The sequence below is a fragment of the Jaculus jaculus genome, chromosome 11, assembly GCF_020740685.1.
Source record: "Jaculus jaculus isolate mJacJac1 chromosome 11, mJacJac1.mat.Y.cur, whole genome shotgun sequence".
In the NCBI taxonomy this organism is placed as follows: domain Eukaryota; kingdom Metazoa; phylum Chordata; class Mammalia; order Rodentia; family Dipodidae; genus Jaculus; species Jaculus jaculus.
The window spans coordinates 76,158,714-76,176,561 of record NC_059112.1 but is presented as its reverse complement, the minus strand read 5'-3'; the positions used below and the strand labels follow the sequence as shown (position 1 = coordinate 76,176,561).

The window sequence follows — 17,848 nt, the reverse complement described above, 5'->3', positions numbered from 1 at the left end:
CAAATAGATACTGAGAATGGGTGCTGAAGGGCCTCCAACCACTGTAAATGAACTCCAGACACATGTGGCACTTTGTGCACCTGGTTTGCTTGGGGCCTGGGGAATTGAACCTGGGTCTTTTGGCTATCTAGGCAAGGGCCTTAACCACTAAGCCATCTCTTCAGCCTACGATATTTGTTTTTAAAGGTAGTGAAGAAACTTGTTTGAATATATAGAACAGAAAGTATAACCAAGAAAAAATATAAAGGCAGTGAAATATTAGAAAGAAACACATTTTATAATAATATTTGTGTATCATTACCTTCAATTTGAAATTGATTAAATGGCTTTTGTAAAAAGAAAAAGTCTCAAATGGTTTTGAATCATATATGCTCACTAAAAAGAAGATTACACACTGGGATATTAATTTTACTTGTGAAAATAAATCAACTTTTCAGAGATTTGTTATTACTAACAGAATTAATTTATATACAGAACTGAATTATATATAAAACATTACATTTAATATTTTATATCATATCCTACTTGATTAAATGAATCAGTATCACATGACAGTATTTCATCTACATAAAGATTTATATATATATGCATATATATATAAATCTTAATTTAGATAAATATATATCTTATTATTTATATGTATATATAAATCTTAATGTAGAATATATATATGTGTGTGTGTATATATATATATACACATATGACAGTAGAAGGCCAAATAATTAGGGGTTATGGTCTAAGGGGTATGAATGGAGAAGAGTGTGTAGGAGGAGTGTTAATCAAAATTTAAGATTTATGAATAAGCCATATAGAAACCTACTTCTTTGCTAGCTAATAATATACATATCAAAAATTAGACATTTGGGCCAAAGAATCTTGTGGAGGTAGATAATGATGTGGCCTGCAGCAATTCATTGTTATTAGAAAAATTTCTGAGTGAGCCATAGGATACCTTCCACTGAGATGTTGGCCACGGAGACAAAACTTTAAAGAACATTGCCAAGCCTCTTGGTTACCCACCAGCCTTAGAGGATAAGACCCTGTTGCTGAAGATTACACATGTTTGAGTTGCAGGTCACTGAGAAATCAAACTGGTGCTGAGCTGGAAACATCCTCCCATTCACTAGTTCTTAGGATGTTGAGGAAGGAAAATCAATCAATAATGTTAACCAGCAGTGGACCTTGAAAGCCTTCTGGCTGGCCAGACAGGACAAATGTGCCAAATAGTGTATTGGTGACATGTCTGTTGTGGGAGAAACCAAAAGATATCTGATTGAAACTGAGGCCCTCTCCATGGGAGGGAATTTCTGCCTGGTATTGAAAACCTAATGAAAAGCCTATGGAATGGGAGGCCACAAACCTTATGTTGGAAACTACTATCATCTGGATAAATGATGTATCATTCACATCAAACTGTCCTATAAATATTTATTTCTAAGCTGTAGCTTAATACTACTCTCACTTTTGGCTAGAAAAGCTTATCTTTACAGACAAGTGACAGTGGAATATTCAGCATTGTGCCATCTCTATCACACCCTCTGAGGCTCAGGTATTACTTTTGAAGAGGTGGCAAAAAGAATGTAAGAGCCAAAGGAAGGGAAGGAGTGCTTATGATACTATCTTCCAGATGCAGTGTAGCCCAGATAATCAGGACCTCACAGTGGTTGATGCTCCTTATACAAGACTTGCATAATATGAGAAAAATTTAAAAAAAGACTTCCAGGTAAGGTGGCAGCATAGTAGTCACACCAAAGCAGTCTAGGGAGGGAAAAATAGCCAAATACACTTACATACTAAAAACCAAAGGTTCACAAATTATATCAACCATAGAAGAAAAGGAGAAACTCAGATCTTCTTGAAAGGAGGAAACCAGCCAGAACCCCACTGAAGTGCCTGTGGCCCCAGTCCATGCACCAGGCCAGCTGGTACAAAGCTGCAGAAGCAGAAAGCAGGTGGAAGGATTTGCCACTCACATCAGCCTCCTCGCATAGTCAAGAAACCTGAAGGGGAAGACAGAAGGGACTAGCTGAGCATCTGCAGAATAAGAACACAAACAGGACCAGCTGATGAGGTCTGGCACAACTCCAGGCATCCTTCAAAGCATCCCACCCCCCAACCTCCAGTGCTATGAACCACCAGAGAACCCTTTCACCACTACCACACCCTGGCTGCACTGCATCCAGCAGAACTGGTCAGAATACCAGATCCACAGCACAACAGGGATGGATCGAGGCGTACACTCAGCATTTGTGAGATTGGAAGCCATCTCTACTTAACAGGGCCTACTTACACAAAGGCAGTTACATAGGCCTGCACTGGATATGCTAATCTCTTTTTCCATGTCCGGGCAGGTTATATGCTATATATTTTTGGTTGGCTTTACTATTCTCAAATAAGCTGTATTTTGGTATTAACTACTGTTGCCTTATTTATAGAATATTCGTCATTTTCTTCTGTGATTATTGTGAGCAGAGTCTGACTTGGCCCCAGGATGACCTGGAAACCATTTCAGACCAGAAATCTCAACCTCCCAGTTGTACCACACCCTTAGGGAGTTGGACTTTATTAGAATATCTGTTTTAATCCCCACCCCTGTATAAATACACTGTGCTGGCTTTGACTGAATGTGTATATTGTTCAGTTGTATTTTAGAATTTGCCAGTAAATTGCTCCATGAATAAGGAAATAGAAATAATGAAAGAATACCAATCAGAAAACTGGGCATGGTGGTACATACCTTTAATCACAGCCCTAAGGAGGCAGAAGTAAGAGGATCACCTTGAGTTTGAAGCAAAACTGAGACTACATAGAGAATTCTAGGTCAGCCTGATCAGAGTGAGACCCTACCTCAACCCCCATCCCAAAAAAGAAGAATACCAATCAGACCAATCAGAAATACTAGAAATGAAAAACGAGTAAATCAAACAGAAAACTCTGTTGAAAGTCTCACCAGTAGAATGGATCAAGGAGCGAACAAAATAGCTAAACTAGAAGACTAGGTGACAGATCTAATATAGTTCAATAAAGAGAAACATCTGCCAGTAGTAAGGCATGAATAGGGATTTCAAGACGTTTGGGACACTATGAAGAAATCCAACGTAAGAATTCTGGGCATATTAGAAGGAGAAGGATTTTACTCCAAAGGCATAGCAGGTATTTTCAACAAAATCATGGAAGATTTTTTTTTTTTCCAAATAGGGAAAGTGATGCCAATAAAGATACAGGAAGCCTATAGAATGCCAAACAGACAAAATCAGGAAAGAACCTCTCACAATCACATTTAATTAAACCACAAAACATAAAAATCAAAGAAAATATACTAAAAGCAGTTAGAGAGAAAAATCAAGTCATACAAAGGAAACCCTTGAGAATAACAGCAGATGACTCAACAGAAACTTTAAAAGGCAGAAGGGCTTATAATGATGTATTCCAAGTTCTGAAAGATAACAACTATCAGAAAAGATTACTTTATCCTTCAAAGTTATCCATCCAAAATGACAGAGAAATAAGATCATTCCACAACAACAACTGGCTAAAGGAATATTTGACCACTAAACTAGCTCTATAGAAAATACTTGCAAGGATTCTTCATGCTGATGAAATAGAAAAGCACACATTTAAGGAAACAAGAAAAAATAAACCATGTTCAAATAGTCATCAATATAAGAAAGTAAAAGAAAAACTGGAAGGACTACAAACCAAGAAGAATGGCTGGAACAGACATACACAGTTCAATAATAACTCTTCATATCAACACCCTCAATGCCCCAAACAAAAGACACAGGTTTCCAGACTGGATTAAAAACCAGCATCCTTCTATTTGTTGCCTCCAAGCAACTCAGCTTTCCATAAAAGATGGCCACTATTTTAGCGTGAAAGGATGGAAAATGGTATTTCAAGAAAATGGGCATAGAAAGCAATCAAATGTCACTATCCTAATATCTGACTGGGTAGATTTCTAGCAAAAAAAGAGTTAGGAAAAACAAAGATGGTCACTTTATATTGATTAAAGGATCACTCCAACACGAGGACATTACAATTCTAAACATATATGCACCTAACATGGGTGCTTCCAATTACATCAAACAAACAGTATTAGAATTAAGGTCACAGATAAGATAAAAAAGAGTTGTAGTGGGTGCCTCTAATACCCAACTCTCATCAACTGACAGTCATCTCAGCAAAAACTAAGCAGAGAGTCATCTAGATTAAATGAGGTCATTTAATAGAACTATAGATATCTGCAAAACATTTTGTCTAAATGCTGCAGAATAGACACTCTTTTCAGCAGCACATGAAACATTCTCTAAAATAGATCATGTATTAGGACAAAGATCAAACCTTAAAAAATACAGTAAAATTGAAATAATTCCTTGAATTCTGTCTTATCATAATGGAATTAAACTATAAGTCAACAGCAAGAAGTGCTAGCATACATAAAACCAAGAAAACTAAACAATATGCTACAAAATGATGAATGGGTCAATGAAGAAATCAAGAAATAAATTTTAAAAAGTCCATAGAATCAAATTATAATGAGTCTGAAAGGATTATACTTAGTGAGGTAACCCAGGCCCAGAAAGCAAAACATTGCATGCTCTTTCTCATATGTGGATTCTAGCTACAGATGATTGGGCTTCAATATTAGTTCGAATAAAACTGAGTAACAAAGGCCAGTAAGATAGAAAGGGGATTGAAACAGAGGGAGGAGGGACCTAAGAGGATGTTATTGTCCATATGTAAGTAGAAGAATAGAATAATGGGGGTAGAAAGGCCCAAGGGAGTTCAAGGGAAGAGACTGTGTAAAGGAAAGGTGGGAGGAGGGAAGGCTGATCAAAATCTGAAAGGGTATGAATAATTCATATGTAAACCTACTTTTTTGAACAATGGCACACCCAGAAGCCATAAATTGTTTCTACTAGAAAATTTTCAGTGTCAAGGATGGAATACCTTCCAGTGAATTGCTAGCCAGGGAGGTCCCTGTTGCCTCCAAAACACTAGAGGCCATTGTTGAGAATCTTAGTTTCCTACCAGGAATAGATGGTAAGACCCTATTGCTAAAAACTACATATACTTGTGCTGCAAGGTCACTGAAAAATCCTGCTTGAGCTGATCAGAAAAATTCCTCTGTGTAAACCAGCTGAGAGAAATGGAGCTACTTGGCACATTGCTTTTTATAATATACAATGGGCTGCAAGATAATGGCTGCAATTTATCTACAGCTGGGAAGAATAAAAACCACAATTGTTGTATGCAGTTCCTTAGGAGAGAGAGAAATCACAAGTGGAGATAAACAACAGTGGACACTCCAAGCATTAAAATTGGCCAGCCTGGCCAAATGAGCCAATGGCTGCAAGAGTGGCACGTCTGTTATGGGGGGAAACAGCTGCTCTTTAATTGGACTGGAGGCCCACTCTTTGAGAAGGAATACAAACCTGATACTGAAAGCCTATGATGGGGAAGTAATGAGCCCTATGGGTGTAATGTCTGATGGTATCTGGATAAATGTACATACTATGTTCACCAAACTGCCTGGTAAGCACTTCTGTTAATGTTAATACCCATGTATTAATACTACTCTCACTTTTGGTTAGAGAACCTTCTCTTTTCAGATGGTGGTGACCTTGGGATGACTCAGATGGCATCATAGTGCTTAAATGAAGTGACAGAGGATTGCTCAATACTGAAGCATCTCTCACATCTTCCAAGGCTCAGGGTCCATTGTGAAATAGATAGTGGAAAAAAAGAAAGAGGAGGGCTGCTTACAATGTACTCTTCCATACATAAAATGGCCTAGATGTCTATGATCTTACAGTGCCTAACACTACCTACACAAGACCATCATAACAGGAGGAAAAGATAATGACATAAAAATGAAATGGAGACTGAGAGAGGGAGAGGATATGATGGAGAGTAGATTTGCAAAGGGAAAGGGGGGGTAGGGAATTACCATGGTTTATTGTCTATAAATATTGAAGCTGTACATATACATTGTTTATAGTTCTGGAAATTGTCAATAATAATAGTAAAAGAATGAAAGAACCAGAGGAGAGTAGGACTGCTTATAATGTAATTGTTCTAATACAAACTGGCCTTGATATCCATGACCTCACATTGCCTAGTACCACCTACACAAGAAAAATATGATATCAAAATAAAAATGAGACTAATTAAGAGAGGGAGGGTATATGATTGAGAGTGGATTTCTGAAAGGGAAAGTGGAGAAGGAGAGGGAATTATCATGCTTTATTTCCTATAGTTATAGAAGTTGTCAATAAAAAATAAATAAAATAAAAAATAAAATAAAAAAATTATGGCATCAAAGTAAAAGACTAGTTTGAAAGAATAAAGGATTCAGTGGGGGCATTTGGAAGGTGAAAATGAGAAGATAGTGAGATGAGATTATGATTATGGTATATTGTTTACATTTATGGAAATTGTCAAAAAAAGTTTTTAAAAAATGTACATGATCCTTCATGTTCAAATAATGACTTAATGATTTGACTAAGTCATTGTCTCAATAGTGGAATGTTTAAGATCACAAGTTCTGTGAATTTTTGAGGTCTATTTTACATCATTGCTTCTACCTCTATAGATCCATCCTCAAAAACTTAAAAAAAATGGTGGCATATCATTGGTTTATGCCACTTATTCTATTTTGTCCCAGATTATTATTTTCCACTGTGTACTTTGGAAGGGAGATGGAGGGAGGAGAGAAGAGGAGCTATCCACAGATCTCTTCATGTTTGCTTTGCTTGTTTCATTCTCTCAACAGACTTCTCAATGTGACCATTTCTTTCACCTCAGCATGATTTAGCCCACTGTCAAAGATCATTTCATTCACAGGATGGAAATAAAGAGAATAGGAGTCTTTTAGATGTTCAAAAAAGAAACCTAAAATATTATGTAAAGACTTTTTAAAACTTTTTTAAATTTCATTTTTATCTATTTATTTGAGAAAGAGAAAGAGGCAGAGAGAGAGAGAAGGGTGGGGGGATAATAGGTGTTCCAGGCCCTCCAGCCACTATAAAGGAACTCCAGATACATCCACCTCTTTGTGCATCTGGTTTATGTGGGTCCTGGGGAATTGAACCCAGGTCCTTTGGCTTTTCAGGCAGGCACCTTAAGCACTAAACCATCTCTCCAGCCTGATTTTTTAACTTTTTAAAGCAGTGTCTCACTGAGTTCCCAGGTTATCCTCTGCTTATAGTCCTCTCTCTTCAGCCTACAAGGTAGTAATTCTACAGGTATGTGACGTGTGTCTGGCTAGAAATGTAAAACATATGAAATAATTTGTGTTCTACTAATGTAAGATAATATGAAAATAAGCTTTTCCAACCAAACTTCAATGGAGATATGTAAGGCACCATTTAGGAAATAAATTACTAAGTAGAAAAACAGCACCTATATATCTGTTAACCATAACACAATTAAATATAAAAACGTTTAAAATATATAGCTATTAAAAAGAAACTATAAAAATCTTATTTTGGTACATCAATAGAGTCAACAACAGATATATTTTTAATTATTTAATACTAAACCAGTATCATTAAAGAATTTGTAATGCTTCTGAAAATACTAAATACATACCAGCACCATCTTCACAGTCTTTCAGAGTTCCAAGACTACAGAATGACTATTTTTCAGTTTTCACACAGGGAATTCTTTGAATAGTTAGGTTAGATAACATATCCCTTGCTTCAGAACCCCAGCTGATTCTGGGGTAATGTACCCTGAAGTAGAACCCATGGATTGCCTTAAAAACATATAGATATAAAGGCAAAGCTAGCAAGTGAAATGTCTCCAACATGAAATGGAAACTGTCCGATGAATTGTAAGAGTGGGTATGAAATAGATTAACAAGATAAAAGAAGGAATAACAAGTTAGAGATTTATTCTTCAACCTCATCTTCTAGATGTTCCTGTAAAAGAAAGTACATTTATATAGTGATCACTCCAGATTCCTTTCTTAGTCTCTCAGCTCATTACCTAGAGAAGAATTACCATGCTAAAAACAATTTTAATGTGTACATATGTCCATTCAAAATTTGTTCCTAAAATATCATCTTTACTATATACTAGAGCCAAATTTTGGTTTTATTAGATTTTTCTATCATTATCTATAAAAAGGAGATGCAATAAAAGCAAAAAACATGAGCACATGTATTTATAATGTGTTTCATTCATTCATTCATTCATTAGATGCTATTTCTCAGTATTTAAAATTTAATATAATGTATCTTGTTTTATGCTAATACATATTTCTTTAGTAATCATCAGCACATATAAAGTGATTTTTTTACAAAAAATGTTTGTGCTGTTTCAACAGCTAAACCATAATAAAATATAAGACAAAACAAATTAAAATTATGAGGAACAAAGAAGCATATTCACATTTATTCATTTTCTTTTAATATTTCCTAAATGCATATATGTGACACATATGCTAAAATAAATGTATATAATTTAATTTCAAAAATAGAATTTTTGTTGTGTTTTTAGGGGCACAGAGGTTCACTGTTATCTATGGTAGAATTCAAACTCCTCCTACCACAATTATCCAGTACCTGGGATTACAAAATATGGCACCACATTCAGCTATTTTTCAGTGAAGTTTGAAGGCTATTACCTACACAGGATTAGGAAAATACAAATAAGCAGTGGCAAGATTTCTGAAAATGCTTCTTCAAATTATTTATCCATCCAATATTACCTTATCGATTTTTGACTACTTTAATACATTTTGTAGATTCATGAGCTGTCAAGAAATGAGAAATATTAGTCAATTAAGTTTTATTAGGAAAGGATAAGACCTCACTATTTAAGCAGTTGAATAGTTAACAATGAAGTCAAACAAAACAGCTGTGCCAATTACCATGTCTTAACATAGAAAGTATGATTTATCTAGACAAACTAAGACAGTAACTATGAAGAAGTACACTATAACTCAAGTGGAAATTAAAGACAAAAAAATGGTATAAATCACTCATGAAGTATGTGGTATGAGCTAGGTTACCTAAACAGAAAATAAAAGACAAATCAGAAAACATATCAAAGTAAAATAATGCTGCAAATAGTTACAAAGAGAGAATATATATTGGATTTCATATTATTAATTTAATTATTAACTCAACCAAAGAGTATAATGAAAATTGTTTATTAGTTTCAGAGACAATTAGCCCTACTGCTTTTTTTTAAATTTTTTTTTAAATTTTTTATTTGTTTATTTGAGAGCGACAGACACAGAGAGAAAGACAGATTGAGGGAGAGAGAGAATGGGCGCGCCAGGGCTTCCAGCCTCTGCAAACAAACTCCAGACGCATGTGCCCCCTTGTGCATCTGGCTAACGTGGGACCTGGGGAACCAAGCCTCCAACCCGGGTCCTTAGGCTTCACAGGCAAGCGCTTAACCGCTAAGCCATCTCTCCAGCCCCCCACTGCTTTTTAAAGATAAAATTGCCTAGAAGTTACCATCATCCAATTATTATAATTCATATGATTTCAATTTTCACGTGATCCCTCCTGGGATCATGTATGCTGGTGTTTTCAACTGGGAACTGGGTATCTGCCACCTTATAACTACTGATGTTGCCTCTGAGCTTAGATTTTCTTCTGTGGTCTATCATACTACAGTATAGATGGTCTCCAGTGGGAATTAGAAGACATCAAGTGAAGCTGTGCAAAAAACAAAACATAAAAAATGCATATCTTCCCTATTGTGTATTTTAATGTTCATAGCAAGTTCAATCCAGATACAAGAAAATAGGAAACCAACAATACTTCCTGATTAGAAAATAGCATGTAAGTATAAGGATAAAAATCCCTTACAGCTATCATTTGATAGAGCATATCACACCTAAGAGTGCTTTAAGGCCCGTATATCTCTTTTCCATGTGCATGTTTATGCCCGCACATACACCAGGGTTTCTTCTCACTGCAAATAAACACAAGGCATAGGTACCACATTATGCATCTGGCTTTAAGTGGGACTAGAACCAGAGCCAACAGGTGTTACAAGCAAGCACCTTTAACTGCTGATCCATTTCCCCAATGGCCAATTCCACATTTGAAACTCATTTGGAATTGTATAAGTTAAAATTTGGCCCACAAATAGTTGGAAGGTGTAGATATACTGTGACTGACTAAATAGTCAAGTATAAGTAGCAAACATAAAACAGCAACCAAACTATAAAATGCAGTTTGGGACCTATTGATGTTTATCTGAGTCTGAATTTCTGACATGCTATGAGCAATTATTTTCTCTTATTTCAATATTTCTTCCTATAACTTATCATTTTCATACTTATGATTATGTTATTTCTGTAACATTCCTTCAATCTTATTGCTACAAAATAAATTCTGAGAAAGCCTATAATCCTTAGAATGGAAATCTGGCATAACATTACAAAATTAAAAAGGCTAAATAATCACAGATTTATAAGAAAATATGTCTAGGGCTGGAGATATGGCTTAGTGGTTAAGCACTTGCCTGTGAAGCCTAAGGACCCTGGTTCAAGGCTCAGTTCCCCAGGACCCACATTAGCCAGATGCACAAGGAGGCACAAGGAGGTAGTTCATTTGCAGTGGCTGGACGCCCTGGCACGCCCATTCTCCCTCTCTCTCTATCAGCCTCTTTCTCTCTCTGCCTGTTGCTCCCAAATAAATAAATAAAAACAAAAAAAGAAAATATTTCTAAAATAGATATCTTAATAAAATGAAATGCTTCTATAAACTAAGAAATAATTGATAATATTTTAGGATTTATGGACTATGGGTTTCCCCTTCTTCCAGATTCCTTCATATGTTGAATCTATAGATTTGTGGAAAATTTGACTTGGCCAGAGAATAGAGATGTCTTTATCATATAATTCAGTATCCCCATCTAAAACTATAAAAGTTATGAAAACTTAATTTGGTCTGCTAATGTCAACCTTAGAGAGTTTTTATTTTCAAGATAATGTCTTCTTAAGCAAGGTAAGTAAGTAAGGAATAGCAAGTGGGGTCCCACTTAAACAGTATAAGATTCTGAGATTGGAGCAATGGTTTATCAGTTAGTGTGCTTCCTTGTGCAAGCAGGAAGGGGTCTGCAACAACACAAGTCTGAATTTCCAGAATGCATGTGTTGCAGTCCCGTTCACATTGCTGGTAGAAATCACCTAACCAAGAGCAGCTTCTGGGAAAAAGAGATTTATTTTGGCTTACAGGCTCGAGGGGAAGCTCCATGATGGCAGGGGAAAATGATGGCATGAGCAGAAGGTGTACATCACCCCCTGGCCAACATAAGGTGGACCACAGCAACAGGAGGATGTGAAAGCCCATAAGCCCGCCCCCAACAAAACACTCCCTCCAGGAGGCATTAATTCCCAAATATCCATCAGCTGGGAACCTAGCATTCAGAACACCTGTTTATGGGGGACATCTGCATCAAACCACCACAGCATGTAAATGTCTGGGTATAGCAACACATACCTGTAATCCCAGTCTTGCAGGAAAGCAAAACCCAGAGAATCACCCAAGTTCAGCAAAGACAGCAAGTTCTCTTATTAAATAAGAATTTATTGAAGAGCAATGGAGCAGGCCATCTGACTTTTTGTTGTGGCCAGTGTGGGCAAGTACCTTGCTTTGCAGTTGAGTAGATGGGTATTTCAAGAATACATACAGATAGGTACCCAGCATACATACATACACACACATACACACACACACACACACACACACACACACACACACGCATCACTAAATATACACATGAGCAAGCAAAAAATGGATAAAGCTCTATAATAAATAAGTATATCAAAAATAAGAAAATTCCTTCCCTTAAGTGAAAGCACTGGTGGTTAATGAGTTGTAATGTAGAAATTCACACAAAATGATGGATTGCATCCAGAACTCATGAATTATTTCTTTTGATACATTGGTACCATGCAAGAATTATCTTCTCACTTTCAAGAAAACAAGGTACTATGGGAACTTGATACCAATCAAATTATTATCCAAGAGAGTTAATTAATGCCATATCTATCACTATGTAGATCACAAAGCAGAAAACCAAACAGGTATGGCAGGTGGGAGATAGGGAGGAAGCAGCATGAATTCCTTTTTGTCCATTATGAAGAAGTAACATATTCGTTTTCTGAATGTTGATCTTCTTGAGGAATGAAGCCGACAGCCTGACTGAGAGGCACTGCACCTCAGTCAAAGTATGTGAAGGCCTGACACGGAGGGGATTAGACTTGTTCTTGAGTGCTGCGGGAGTCACTGAGTCTTTTCAAAGGGAAGTGGCATGATCCCAAAGGTAACTGACAACAGTGAGAAAACAGAGATAACGACAAGATACTCTGGATAAATGTCAGTTATTAAAGTTAAAGAGAAATAAAATGCAGTGAAGAGAGGATAAAAGAAAAGGAGTGAATCTGAGAGATTTATATGGCACAATAAAGGAAGTAAAACATTTCCTTAATTGGGGAAAGGAAAGGGAAGAAGAGGAGCCAAGCTTATTAGATTTAGGGGAAAACATACTAAAGTGTTTTGTAACACAGGAGGAAAATCTATGTGAGATGAAATGATTCACTGTACTTGTGAAGATAATGCATATGTTAAAAAGAAAAGTAATCTGTCTGGTTCATAACCTTGCTATAAAATTACTATTTTAGTCTAGATAAAATAAAACTTCTTATTTCATTCTAAATGAACTAATATATTGAATTAAATAGGATATTATAATCATTGAAGTCTATTTCACATTATTTCTGGAGTAAGGACTTCATTTAGAGGACAATACCAACTTAATGGCATATTGTATTTTCACCAGTTTATATTTTTATTATTCAATAATTGACATGATTTTAATTTGTAATGAAATCATGGACATGATTTGTTATTAGTTTCTACAAACTTAAATGAATAATTTTTCAATCCTAATATATTTTTTACTAAGTATAATGTGAACCTAATTTCCTCTGCATAGATAAGTGACATTGAAGAACCAGTTTTCCTCATCCATTTTGTCCTATGAAAATCCCATTGAAGGGCTGGAGAGATGGCTTAGCGGTTAAGTGCTTGCCTATGAAGCCTAAGGACCCCAGTTCGAGGCTCAATTCCCCAGGACCCACGTTAGTTAGATGCACAAGGGGGCTCAAGCATCTGGAGTTCATTTGCAGTGGCTGGACGCTTTGGTGTGCCCATTCTCTCTCTATTTGTCTCTTTCTCTCCCTCTCTCTCTGTTAGTCTCAAATAAATAAATAAAAATGAACAAAAAATATAAAAAAATTCCAACTCTTAAAAAAAAGTAAATCCCATTGAATATTACTTTTTCAAACTTGTTTTACATAAATACCACTGTATAAATATTTAGGTAAGGTAAATTATCTCAGCAAGTAAAATTTAAAAAAAAAAATTCTAGACTATAGCAAAAAACAAATTGTAGCATTAGGAAATGAATAAATTTTTCACAATAAAACTTAAGACAAAAACTCATGATGATATCAAAAATAGGCAAAAGCACAGATGCCTTTTCATCCATAAACTATCAACTTATATTTCCATAACTTCAGAATAGGTTTCCCCTATTATATAAACATTTTTATGATGAAGAAGAAAATAAATTTACTATATATTTCTTGTCACATTTTATACTTTCTAGATAAAAGTGTCACTTAATTAGTACTTGTTATCTGTTTTGAAGGATACATAACAATTCATTAGAAGTTTTGGCTTACCATTTTGTATGAGCCATATTAGATAAATTATATTTAGTTTGGTGGATAAATTTAAGTATATGTAAATAATTGTAACAGGTCCTGGTTATGAGAAGAAAAATAGTACTTGTGGCACAGAATTAGCAACCATTATGGAAAAAAATATACACCTAGAAATACCACATTATTCAAATCTCCAAGGATGGGGTATAATTCCAAAGAAATGAAATCTGACTATCAAAAGCCATTTAAGTGATCATGTCTGTTGTAGCATGATTCACCTTAGCCAAGGACTGGGGACAACTAGAGCATCCAGCATCAAATGATGAAGAATGACAACATGATACAAATAAATAATTCAATATTATTCAGATATAAAAAATAAATTCTGATATTTGCAGCATAGTGGTTGGAATGAAGATCATTAGGGTGAGAAAAATTAGCCAGATAAAGGCAAGTGCTGCATGATACTACTAGTAGGTAAAATCTACAATTGCTGACCTTACTTCTCAGATTTGAATGGTCCTGATGCATGCATGAGGAGAATAAAGATAGAAGAGGAAAGGGTCATGTGTGATAAGGAGGTTGTTAGCTCACATTTAAGTGACAAGAAATTTTGGTGTTCTACAACATAAACACTAACATGAAAACACTGTACATTTCAAAAAGCTCAAAGAAGGTATTTTATGTTTTCACCCACAAAAATGATAAACATGTGAGGAAGTAAGTATGCTGAGTATGATTTAGAAATTGTATGATGTAAACACATGATGAAACAGCATACTCTATATATTACTATATACAAGCTTTATGTTTTATGTACCAGTTAAAATTACATTGAATTTAGAAAAAAAATGTATGGTTATTTCTATTCACAACTCTTCATCTTAAATCCTTTAAATGTAAAAAGCATTCATCTTCATGGGCCCGACATTTAAAAAATTTTTAAGCACATTTATTATTTGAAGATATCTTATAATGTTTGGAAATATTAGGCAAAATGCTGTTGCATTGTGTTCTGAGTGTGTGTGTTTGTGTATTTCATGGGATGTGTAGGTGGTAAATGTGTCCTTGTGGTGCCTCACTCACTCACCAATGGAGAACGTTGGGTGTTTCACTCCATCTATCACTCTGGCACCCATTCTTTTTATTTTTTATTTTATTTATTTATTTGAGAGAGTGAGAGAGATGAGGAGAGAGAAAGGTACAGAAATAGGCATAATAGAATAATAGAGAGAGAGAGAGACAGAGAGTCAGAGAGACAGAGAGAGAATGGGTGCACCAGGGCCTCCAGCCAGTGCAAAAAAATCTCCAGATGGATGCGCCCCTTGTGCATCTGGCTTACTGTGTCCTAGGAAGTCGAATCTGGGTCCTTTGGCTGTGCATGCAAGCACCTTAATGGCTAAACCATCTCTCCGGGCCCTGAAATCCATTCTTATTTGAGCTAGAATCATTTCTTTATCTCAGAGCTTGCTATTTTTCACAAGCTTGCTATTTTTCACAATTTGCAGGTCTCTGCTCCCAATTGGTCTGGTACACACACACACATGGTCATGTCTGGCTGATTATGTGAGCACAGGGAAGGAACTCAAGAGGTCTCTCAGGCTTCTTCAAGCGCTCATGTTTACACAGGAAGTGCTGTTAACTATGGAGTCACATTTCCAGCCCTGTTATGTTGTATTATAGGCTTATGAAAACTGTATTATACGAAGAAGCAACAGAGGACTTCTTAGAAATGAGTGTTCCAGTAAGGTAATGATGTTTCCATTTGAGTGCCTGTGGTGGGTTTATGTGTGAAAACTGCCTCACGAATACTAATGTTCAGCTGAGTAGGGACAGGTAAGCTGAGGCAGCAGAAGGAAGCAAATGAAGAGTTTAATTTCATGCAGAAAAACAACATACACAGGATAAAGAACATGGTGTGTTCCAAAAACAAAAGTTTAGCAGACTTCTCAGAACTTCAAAAGTAGTCTATCAAGATATTTGAAAGGATAAATGAATGGAGTTCCATATTGAAGAACATCCTAAGATGGGCAAATGTGAATGGTCTTCATTGTGAAGGCCACAGACTTCTTCAAAAAAAAATTTTAGTAAGGGAAAAAAGTTTGGATTTAATATATCCCTGAGATAACCTGGTTGCGTATTGAAGTCATCCATATATAAGTATTTCTCTTACATGTGCCAAGTTCAGAGACTCTTTGCGGTGAAAAACAAGACAAAACATGATAGTGCAGAATAGTGATTAAGTTATATTAAAAAAATCAAATATGGTTGCCTACGCGTGGCAGGTCTGTGCGGTGCCAGCTGCTCGCCACCATGTGCTCGACCCCGGAGCCCGCATCACCCTGTCCGCCCCGCAGCCCCGGAACGTGCGCCTGGGCTCGGCGACCATGCGCAACACATGACCGAATGGCTTCCTGGGCAAAGGTCACGTCCGGAGCCAACTGTGAGTTTGATGGCAGGTTATGCAATTGAACGTCGGGGGCCAGTTCTACAAACCGTGGGCACCCTGAGAAAATGCCCTGGTTCCAAGCTGGCAGAGCTCTTCTCTGGCTCACACCCGGCCTGCGTGGATGCAGAGAGCCGCTTCTTCATTGATCATTTGGGCACCTATTTTGGTCCCATCCTGGACTACCTGCGCACCGGGGAGGTGCCCACGCAACACATCCGCGAGGCGTACCGTGAGGCCCAGTTCTATGAAATCAAGCCTCTGGTCAAGCTCTTAGAGGACATGACACAGATCTTTGGTGAACAGGTGGCTCGCAAACAGTTCTTGCTACGAGTGCTGAACTGCAGTGACAAGCTGGAGGTCCTGCTGCTCCTAGCCCGGGCAGAGGCTGTGGCCATGCGCTGGTCCACTGTGGTGGTGTGTGTGGTGGGCACCGAGGAGGAGGCTGCGCAGTGTGCAGCGCCCCTGTCCAATCTGGAGGCCAAAAAGATCCCGGTTGTTAAGTTTGGTCCCTGGAAGGTGGGTCCTGAGATCGATGACCTCAAGGACTGCTTGGAGAAGGACATTAAGGACAGGGGCTACAATGTATGCTGCCAAAAGTACTTCCTTAAGTCATCCGGGACCAGCCTCGACAAATGTTTCTGTAAATTCACTTTCACCTGGTGGTAACCCGCCCCCACCCCACCCCGGGGGTTCAGACTGCTTGTTATGGGCACTGGTGGGGTCTTGAGACATTCAAAGATGCCATCAAAAGCTATCCTCCCAAGCTGGACCTGGATTCCCAGCACTTGGGACGCAGAGGCTGAAGATTGTCATGAGTATGTGACCAGATTGGGTGATAGAATGAGACCCTATCTCAGAAAGTAAGGGGCCCAGGCTGGCCTCAAACTCACTGCAATCCTCCTACCTCTGCCTCCAAAGTGCTGGGACTAAAGGCGTGCACCACCATGCCCAGCTCTGAACAACCCCAGCAATGGAGAGGCAGAGGTAGGATCACTGTGATTTTGAGGCCAGCCTGAGACTACGTAGTGAATTTCAGGTCAACCAGGACTGAGCAAGGCCCTACCTTAAGAAAAAAAAAAAAGACATAGGGCTGGAGAGATGGCTTAGTGGTTAAGGCACTTGCCAGCAAAGCTAAAGGACCCAGGTTCAATTTCCCAGGACCCACATAAGCCAGATGCACAAGGGGACGCATGCATCTGGAGTTCGTTTGCAATGGCTGGAGGCCCTAGTGCACCCATTCTCTCTCCCTGCCTATTTCTATCTCTCTTAAATAAATAAATAAAATATTTAAAAACACAAAAAAGAAATAAACAACCCAACCAAACAACAACAATAACAAACAAACAAACCAGCCACAAAAGCCATCTTCTAGCCAAGTTGGCACACACTTGTGATTAGGAAGCCGAGGCAGGAGGAACACAAGTTCAGGGCTAGCCTGAGACACATAATGAGACTATGTCTCAAAATCAGAGCAATACAAACAAAATACTTGGGTACACAAGCAATCCAATAGCCCCACACCTGGAGCTCCCAAGGGGTTGGCTGGGTCACTTTCATAGGTGAAGCGTCAGTGATAATAGCTCACCTGCTTGAAGAAATTGCAAGGTACATAGAACTTACGTACCCCCAGGAAGTCAGGCTTCAGAGTGCTGAGCCTACAGGCATGTGCTGTTGTGCCCACTTCATCATAATCACTT

General features: G+C 37.5%; 1 protein-coding gene across 1 annotated transcript; it reads left to right on the top strand.

The window, feature by feature from the left end:
- Positions 1–16,108: 16,108 nt before the first annotated feature.
- On the top strand, positions 16,109–17,015 carry Kctd14 (potassium channel tetramerization domain containing 14). Its single transcript, XM_045130305.1, is given in 3 exon segments — positions 16,109–16,154; positions 16,157–16,192; positions 16,195–17,015. Coding segments are annotated over 3 exon segments (705 nt in total). The 3' UTR covers positions 16,818–17,015.
- Positions 17,016–17,848: the final 833 nt, after the last annotated feature.